Source organism: Myotis brandtii, unplaced genomic scaffold (genome assembly GCF_000412655.1).
Source record: "Myotis brandtii unplaced genomic scaffold, ASM41265v1 scaffold632, whole genome shotgun sequence".
Taxonomy (NCBI): Eukaryota; Metazoa; Chordata; class Mammalia; order Chiroptera; family Vespertilionidae; genus Myotis; species Myotis brandtii.
The window spans coordinates 175,184-184,228 of NW_005370419.1; the positions used below are offsets into that span (position 1 = coordinate 175,184).

Here is a 9,045-nt window from a genome sequence, read left to right on the forward strand (position 1 = left end):
GCGGCGGGAGCAGGAGGCTGGGCGTGGCCGTGGGGCCTGTCAGCGGGTCCCCGTCTCCCCCTCTCTGGGGGTCACCGCTCAAGGACACAGTTCACCTCGAAGCCAAGTCCCTAAGAAAAGTGAAGCATTTTTCTCTTTTGCTTCTGTTTGGAGCTTGTAAGACGAGTCACAGACGATTTCTGAAGCGCGATCGGGTAATAACTGTCACTTAAAAACAAACCAGTTAAAAACACACACCTCCCTGTCCCTTCTCCGTCCTCCTTTCCTTTAGTCGCAGCTCAGCATCCTGGAGGGAGTCTCTCACAGCGACCTGCGGAGGTTCGGGACCCTCGTGTCCGCTGTGGTCACCAAGTCCTGGCCCAGGCGCCACGGGGAGGCCGTGGACGACCTGGCGGAGGTGCTGAGGTACCTGCTCACGTGGCCAGACGTCACGCATCTCTTCAAGCTCTACGGTGTGTCCTCGGGGTGTCCACTCGCGTCCCGCGGGCCTGCGGCGGGGTGGGCGCTGGACCTGACGCTCGGGGAGGGCGGGCGGGTGTCCGGCGAGGAAGCCGATTGGCTGGGCCGGGGTGCCTGTCTGTGGGGAGGACACCTGAGGGCCCGTCCCTGGCACAGCTGTGCACAGCTGCTCTGTCCCCCAGGCCGTCCTGGACGTCAAGTCCCCTGAAGGTCCCGTTTTTCTTTCTTTTTTTCTTTTTGAGAATATTCACCCGAGGATATTTTTCTATTGATTTTTAGAGAGAGTAGAAAGGAGGGAGTGAGAGAGAGAGAGAGAAACATTGATGTGAGAGAGACACATCGATTGGTTGCCTCCCAGGATCCTGGGCCAGGGATTGAACCTGCAATCCAGGTACATGCCCTTGACCAGAAATCAAACCCGATACGCTGTGGTCCGCAGGGCCGACACTCTAGTCCCGTGATGGCGAACCTATGACACGCGAACTCATTTTTTTGGTTGATTTTTCTTTGTTAAATTGCATTTAAATATATAAAATAAATATCAAAAATATCTTTGTTTTACTATGGTTGCAAATATCAAAAAAATTCTATATGTGACACGGCACCAGAGTTAAGTTAGGATATTTCAAAATGCTGACACGCCGAGCTCAAAAGGTTCGCCATCACTGCTCTAGTGTAACCACTGATCCACACCGGCCAGGGCAATGGACCTCCATTTTAAAAAAATATGTTTTCATTGACTTGAGAGAGAAAGGAGGGGAGAGGGAGAGAGAGAAACAGCAACATGAGAGTGTAACGTCGATTGGCTGCCTTCTACACGCCCCCAACTGGGGATCAAGCCTGAGACCCAGGCATGTGCCCCGACCGTGAATCGAACCGGAGACCTTTCGGTGCGTGGGAGTGCGTCTCAGACCTAACCCTCCTGAGCGTGACCCGCACTCACGCTGCCTGGGCGTCGGGGCCACGCAGCGGGGAGGTCCCGGTCGCCCTCCGCTTGGGGGGAGGGGAGCCGGGAGGAGGGGCCCCACGGGCTTTAGACTCTGTTCTCACCTGGGCAGGCACCGACGAGAAGGTCCTGGCGCACATCACGGAGGACGGCAAGAAGCTGATGGCGACGGCCGACTCGGTCCTCACCAAGGTGGCCGAGGACCTGCTGGACGGCGCCGTGCTGGTGGGGCAGCTGGAGCTGATCTGGAGCCACAGGGCGCGGTTTCTTGACATCTGGGAGCTGAGTGAGTGCCGGGCGCCAGCTGCTGGGGGTGACGGGGGTGTCGGGCTCACGGGGTTCCCAGAGGCTGGTCTTTGAGGGGCTCTTTTTGCCGTGAGAGTGACAGGACGGTTTCTTTTCTTTTTTGGAAAAAAACACAAAAGATTGATGAATTTATTTATTATTTTTGAAACAATCCCACTGCTCTAAGAAAATGGGAGCGACAGTGAAAAGAACTTTCTAAAAACCCTCCACCGTGGGAGAGCAGGCTGCCACACGGATGCCCGTCCTCCTGGGGACTCGAGCGTGCACTTCCCGTGGCCAGGCCTGGCCCCACGAGCTACACGGTCCCCACCGATGGCAGGAAATGAACCTTGACAGCTGACCCCCTGGGACAGTGACGGCGAACCTTTTGAGCTCGGCATGTCAGCATTTTGAAAAACCCTAACTTAACTCTGGTGCCGTGTCACGTATAGAAATTTTTTGATATTTGCAACCATAGTAAAACAAAGATGTGTATTTTTGATATTTATTTTATATATTTAAATGCCATTTAACAAAGAAAAATCAACCAAAAAAATGAGTTTGCGTGTCACCTCTGACACGCGTGTCATAGGTTCGCCATCACTGCCCTGGGATGTCCGTGGTCCAGGACTGGTATGGAGAGCAGCCGGCTTCCGCGCGGAATCAGACGTGGCATTTCGTGTCACGTGGTGTCCAGCCCTCGGGAAGATAGAGCAGGAAAGTGATCAGACCGTGACCGAGCCCCAGTGCTCACCGGCCCGTCCCACGCTGAGCGCGGGCGCCGATGGAGGGGCTGAGGTCGCACCCTGAGCGGGCATCGCATCCCAGAAGAGGAAGAAACGGTCTCCATGGAGAAGGATCGGTTCGTTTGTTCTATTGGGTAACTTTTTTTTTTTTTAATGCCAGAGAGAAAAAGTCTTTCGCCGCAGGAGAGAAAACACGATATGAAGAAAGTGCTGGACTACAGGTGGGAGGAGCTGCAGTTCCTGCAGGAGGAGCGGCGCCGGGTGGACAGCCTGCTGAAGCTGTGCGAGGCGGCCAAGCGCTGGGTGGAAGGTGACTGGCATCCGACCTTTACCCACCAGGTGGCGGGTCGGGGAGGGCCTGATGGGAAGGTGCCCGCGGGTTGCTCTCCGAGGGCGGCTTCCGTAAAGCGTTCATTTTAAGCAAAGCTGGACCTGGCGCCTTGTTCTCTTTGGTATTTACCTCATGCCTCTCTCTCTCTCCCTCTTTTAATATATTTGTATTGATCTCAGAGTGGAAGGGAGAGGGGGAGTGAGAGAGAAACATCAATGGTGAGAGAGAATCACTGATCGGCTGCCTCCTGCATGCCCCCCACTGGGGATGGAGCCCGCAACCCAGGCATGTGTCCTGACCAAGAATCAAACCATGACCTCCTAGTTCATAGGTCGACACTCAACCACTGTTCTGTCCCCCTCTTTCTGACTCCTGAAGTTCAATGCCATGCGTGTCTGGAAATGCCGTGATTCCTCACGGACCTGAGACCTCCGGGTCCCCAACCCTCCATGTCCTGGAGGGAATATGACCTCCTGCTGCTACTAGGCCGATGGAGGGAGAACAGGGCGGCCGTAGCGAGGGGGTGGGGTGAAAAGCAGCCTGTCCCCTCCTGGCCTCGTCAGCACCCCCACAGTCCAGCTCCCCGAGCAGGAATCCGCCGGGCTCCCAGCACCCGCATGTTCCAGGCCTCGGGCCCCGCTTCCCACGGGCCCATCCGCTGTCACATCCCACAGGTTGTGGCCCCGAGTGCCTTCTCTGCTCCCCCCGCCCTGTCCTGTGTGACTGTTCTGGCGTCGAAGTGGGGTGGGCACAGGGGGGCCTTTCTTCAAACCGTCCTCTTCACCCAGAACTGACAGCAAGGTTTTATTTGTGTGAAAACTGATGCTCAAGAGGGGGGGGTGTCTGGATTCTTATTGAGAAAAAAATGCCAGCGAGTGTGTTCCCTGGAGTTTCCTCAAGAGCAGTGAGGCCCGGCCGGCGGCTAAGGGCTGAGAGGTCAGGGGTCAGTTCTGGTCAAGGGCACACGCCCAGGTTGTGGGCTCCATCCCCAGTACGGGGGGGAGGGGGGTGGAAGGGGGGGGCGCGAGTGTGCAGGAGGCAGCTGATCCATGATCCTCTTATCATTGATGTTTCCCTCTCTCTCTCCCTTCCTCTCCAAAATCAATAAAAATATATATTTTTAAAAACCAAAGAAGAGCAGCGAGGGGGAGGGGGATGGGGAGTCCGGGCGGGGTTCCTGTGTGACGTCCTCCTTGGTTCGCAGTGGACTGCGGAGAGATCGCCAAGAGACACGCGGAGGACCTGGGCGGGAAGCGCCTGAACGAGGTGGTGATGGCGCGGCTGTCCCCCACCTCCGGCGCCATGGAGAGGGTGACGCACTACAACCTGAGCGCCCCCGTCCGAAAAATGGCCGCGATGATGGACTCGCTCAAGGACAGCCACGTCTTCCGGACCTTCTGGGCAGAGGTCGCTCGGGCGGAGGGCACACAGGAGGAGGAGGAGGAGGAGGAGGCGGCGGGGCTGGGGCCACTCCTGGACATGGAGGATGCCTATGCCACCCTGTACCTTCCCTGCCTCGCCAAGTTCGGGAAGCTGTATGAGGACCTGAAGGCCGGCGAGCTCACCTTCGGGGAAGTGCGCGCCATCTTCAGCGACTTTGTGGATAAATACGAGGACCTCACCTCCGACCTCCACGTCATGCGGGTCCTGGATCCCAGCGACCCGGGGGGTTGGATCCAGGAGCGAGTGGGGCAGGTCAGGGAGTACCATCACCTGCATCAGTCTGCCAGGGCGGCCAAGGTCATCTTGGAGGTCAAAGAGGCCTTGGGCCTGACCGGGGACTTCAGTCTTCTCGACTTTGTACTAAGAATCGTGAGTTACTGGCCAGGGGCCCCTGGGCGCGGGTGGGGCCCAGCTCCGGCGCCGGCAGCCCTGGGCTCTGGCGTTGAAAGCCGGGATGGGAGTGTGCGGTTTGCCTTTCACCCGGTGCTGAGTGGGCGGGGCCGGCCTTGCCCTCTGCTGGGAGTGTGACCGCCTGCGTGGCGGTCTAGGGTGCGGGACCGGGCCGCGTGGCCCTCTCGCCGGCCGTGTCTGTGCAGAGCGGAGGCCGGGCTCCGAGCAGCGGGGCAGTGGGTCTGAGCGCCTGGGAAGTGGGTCTTTGGTTTCTGCTCTTTGAGGACGAGCGTTTAGGAGGCAGAGTGGGACCCGCACAGCAGTGTGGGCAGGTGTGAGGAGGAGGGAGATCCAGCACAGGATTTAGAACCTCCTCTCTCTCTCTCTGCTCTGGGATGAGACCCCCGTGCCCGTCCGCATCGGAGCAGCCGCAAACCCGGGAGGTTCAGGTCCGCGTTCCTGGTGAGCGGCTCCGTCCAGCCCCCAGCAGAGCCTTGTCTTCCAGACCGACGCCTTCGAGAACTCTCGCGGTGAAAAACTGGGCCAGATCAACAGGCAGGTCACCCTTGCCATCAAGCTGCTGCGGGACCTGGACGAGGCCCGGTGCCGGTGTCTGCAGGAGCTGGCCCTGGCCAGGGAGTTCGTCCCCTGGGTCCGCGAGGCTGTCGAAGGTACGGTCGGGACTGGGGTTTGCAGGAGCCTGGGTGTCCCGATGGCACTGGGGTGACCGTCCCAAGCTGACGGGCGGGGGAAAGGACAGGGGTGCTGCCTGCATCCTTTAGGGCGTGTGCTGTGGTGCTGTGGGTGGTTGCTGGTAGAGTTTATATCAGATATTCCTCATGCTCTGGTGCAAAAGCTGTGTCCTCCCCACGCTGTATGTTTGCTGTGGACAGCTGGGGGTCACTTTCTTCCTTTTTTTATATATAATTTTATTGATTTCAGAGAGGAAGGGAGAGAGAGAGACAGAGAAACATCAATGATGAGAGAGAATCATGGATCGACTGCTTCCTGCACACCCCACACTGGGGATCAAGCCCGCAACCCGGACATGTGCCCTGACCGGGAATTGAACCCGTGACCACCTGGTTCATAGGTTGACATTCAACCCCCGAGCCACACCAGCTGGGCGAGGGGGATCATTTTCTTAAAAACCTTGCCCTGCCCTGGCTGGTGCGGCTCAATTTGTTGGAGCATCGTTCCGTGCACCAAAAGGCTGCAGGTCTGATTCCTGGTCAGGGCACACACCGAGGTTGCGAGTTCGAGCCCCTTTTGGGGCACATGTGGGAGGCAGCCGATCGATGTTCCTCCCACTCTCCCTTCCTCTCTCTGTAAAATGAATTTTAAAACGCATATCCTCAGGCGAGAATTAAATAATTAAAAAAAAAAAAGGTGGTGACGGGGCATGGATCAGATGGAGTGAGGCACAGGCAGCCTCAGGCGGCGCCGGGCCCCGCGGGTACTGAGGTCAGGCCTGGTCTGCGGCATCCAGTCAGGAGCAGGTGGAGAGGTGCCTGGACTCTGGCGGAAAGCAGACAGCGGGTCGACCCCTGAAACCCCCCCGGATGTCTATGCGTAGCTCCTCGCAAGACTGTTGTCCACCGTGGGAGCCTCGTGTCACCGCGGCATGGCCCCAGCTCACCTGTCCCCTCTCGCCCCAAGGGGTCAACGAGCTGAAGGTGTTTGTGGACCTGGCGTTCATCTTCGCGGGGGAGAATGACATGGACATGGACCGTGTAGCCTGCTTCCACGATGCCGTCCAGGGCTACAGCTCTCTGCTCTACAAGCTGGACGCGAGCCAAGGCTTCCAGGCGTTCGCGGAACACCTGAAGGAGCTGTGGAAGGTGCTGGACAACGACCCGCACCTGCCCAGTAAGCTGGTGAGTCTCGTTCCCAGTGCGCGGCTCCGCGGGACTCGGGCCGCGGCCGTGCACACCATCGCGTACCACGTGTTGAAGACGATGCTCGCAAAGCGTCTGTTCACATATGGAAACGCTTTCTCTAGCGCCTGTGTTACAAAGTCGGATACAAAACTGCTTGGAAATACAAGGGATTTCTATTAGGCAACCCCAGGCGGGACTCAAAATTCAATAAATCTAGGAGTTTTTTCATAGCAACATAAATTGATATTAAGTGAATTATATTATGCGAATGATGTTATAATATCCACATCGCCCTGGGCAGAAAAGAGGTCCCCACCGGGTCCAAGGAGACCCCTCTCCATAACTGGCCTCCTGAGCAGACCTGTGGCCGAGGCCGGGACGGCTGCATCCCCCTGGGGGGGCAATGGAGTGAGCAGATGGGAGGGAGGTTCCTTCTCTGCTGGAGGCTCACATCTGAACAAAAGGCCTCTGAGGTCGTTTCCCCCCGATGCTTCTGGCTGGACGTGGGGACCCCAAGGACGTTTAGAATGGAAGCATCCCAGCCCTGTTAGAGCTGGCACCCCACCCCCAAGCTGGGGGTCCAGCAGGACAATGCCTTTGTCCACCTGGCCCAGGGGCCCATCTGCACAGGTGGGGCCACAGGGAGACAGTGACCCCACGTAATAGGTGCCCCGAGAGAGGCAGCCAGAGCTGCGCACCAGGAAGCGCCCCCACGCCTGGGTGGGGTGACCGCGCCCTGAGAAGGGAAAGAACGCGGTCCATGGCTGCTTTCTCATCCATCCCACAGCGGGACTCCGCCCGGAACCTGGGGTGGCTGAAGACGGTGAAGGAGAGCCACGGCTCAGTGGAGCGCTCGTCCCTGACACTGGCCAGAGCCATCAACAGCAGGGGCACCTATGTGATCCAGGCGCCCGCCGAGGGCCAGCAGGTGAGCGCCCACTCCTGGGCTCACCCACACCACAGACATGCCCATTCCCTAGGCAGGTCCACTCCCGGACACGCCCACACCATGGCCACGTCCACCCCTGGACACCCAATCACCGGACATGCCCACATTCTGACCACGCCCATATCGTGGACACACCCACACGCTGGGCACGCCTACTCCCTGAACACGCCCACTTCCCCTGACCACCCAGACCCCAGACAGGGCTGGCCCGGCTGCCTTCAGTGGGGGTGGGTTTCTCCCTCCGGAAAACCACCCCCCACGCGTCCCGTCCCACAGATCTCCCCAGACACGGTTCTACGCTTACTCCTCCCCGAGAGCCACAAGGGCCGCCAGGAGCTGCGCAGTTACTCCCTGGAGGAGCTGAAGGAGCTGATGAACAAGCTGATGCTCATGTCGGGCCAGAAAGACCACAACAGTGCTGACGTGGAGGAGTTCTCCGAGGTGGGTCTGCTTCCGGCCAGCCCTGGGGTCCGGCTCCTCAGTCGGGGCTGAGTGTCCCCAGGACAGCCGGAAGGGTTTGGGTTTGGGTTTGATCACTAGGAATTGCTCTGCTCTGAAATCCAGGGGTCTACAGGGTGCATGTCACCTAAACTCAAGGCCCGGAGGGGCGTCTCAGGTGTGACAGGCCCTTTTGTTTGTTTGCTTTGCTTTTTAATATTTTTTTTCTATTTCAGAGAGGAAGGGAGAGGGAGGGAGAAATAGAAACATCCATGATGAGAGGGAATCACTGATCGGCTGCCTCCTGCACGCCCCACACTGGGGATCAAGCCCACAACCCCGGGCATGTGCCCAGACCAGGAATGGAACCGGGACCTCCTGGTTCCTAGGTTGATGCTCAACCCCTGAGCCATTTGCACTTTTTGCACGATCGCCTGAGGAAGAGGTTCTGTAAGGGAGGAAGGCAGGCTGTGGGCTCGGCCCCAGCCCTCTGCTCAGGGTCTGTTGCCGCTGCTGTCTGGGTGCAGCCGGTGAGGCCCGCCTCCTGCTTCCCTTGGCGACAGGTGTTCTGCAACGTGCAGAGGCTGGTGCGGGCCTTCCTGAACCTGTACTCGGCCGGGAGCTTCCTGTTCCGGGCCTGGAAGGTGCAGGTGCACTGCGGCCAGCCCGAGCCCGTGCGCATGCACTTCGCGCTGCCGCTGCTGAAGCCGCTGCGAGGGTGCGCGCCCCTCGCCCCGCTGCTGGAGGCGCTGTGCCGGCGGATGGAGCGCTTCTTGGACCAGTGGGAGGCGGTCGTGGCGCAGCAGCGAGCGGAGCACTTTTACCTCAACTACTACACGGCCGAGCAGCTGGTGCACCTGAGCTCGGAGCTGGCCCGGCCGACGCCCGGGGCCACCGCCCTGGCCATGCTGTCCTTCATCAAACGCCAGTGCACCCCGCGGGACGTCGCGGAGGCCTTCAGGGACCCCCATGGCGACGGTGGGGCTGCCACGCACGAGCTGCAGACAGTGATGGAGAGATTGCCCATCCTGCTCCTCAGCGAGTCCGGCCTGGTGGACAAGCTGGGGGTCATCATGGAGCAGTTCCTGGGGTGCACGCGTGCCTTCCTGCCCCACTGCCTGGACCTGGAGGCCCTGGGCCGTGGCCTGGAGCACCTGGCGGCCAGGGGCGGGCCTCCC

At 59.3% G+C, this 9,045-nt stretch overlaps 1 protein-coding gene across 1 annotated transcript in view; it reads left to right on the forward strand.

The window, feature by feature from the left end:
- The window catches only part of RNF213 (ring finger protein 213), a gene marked incomplete at its 5' end in the record, with an annotated part of 65,748 nt that overhangs the window by 11,859 nt on the left and 44,844 nt on the right, over positions 1 to 9,045 (forward strand). Inside the window, 9 exon segments of the mRNA XM_014528383.1 lie at positions 272 to 452; positions 1,518 to 1,691; positions 2,597 to 2,746; positions 3,972 to 4,579; positions 5,106 to 5,271; positions 6,260 to 6,477; positions 7,268 to 7,408; positions 7,706 to 7,870; positions 8,431 to 9,034. Of these exon segments, the coding sequence (XP_014383869.1) occupies positions 272 to 452; positions 1,518 to 1,691; positions 2,597 to 2,746; positions 3,972 to 4,579; positions 5,106 to 5,271; positions 6,260 to 6,477; positions 7,268 to 7,408; positions 7,706 to 7,870; positions 8,431 to 9,034 (2,407 nt within the window).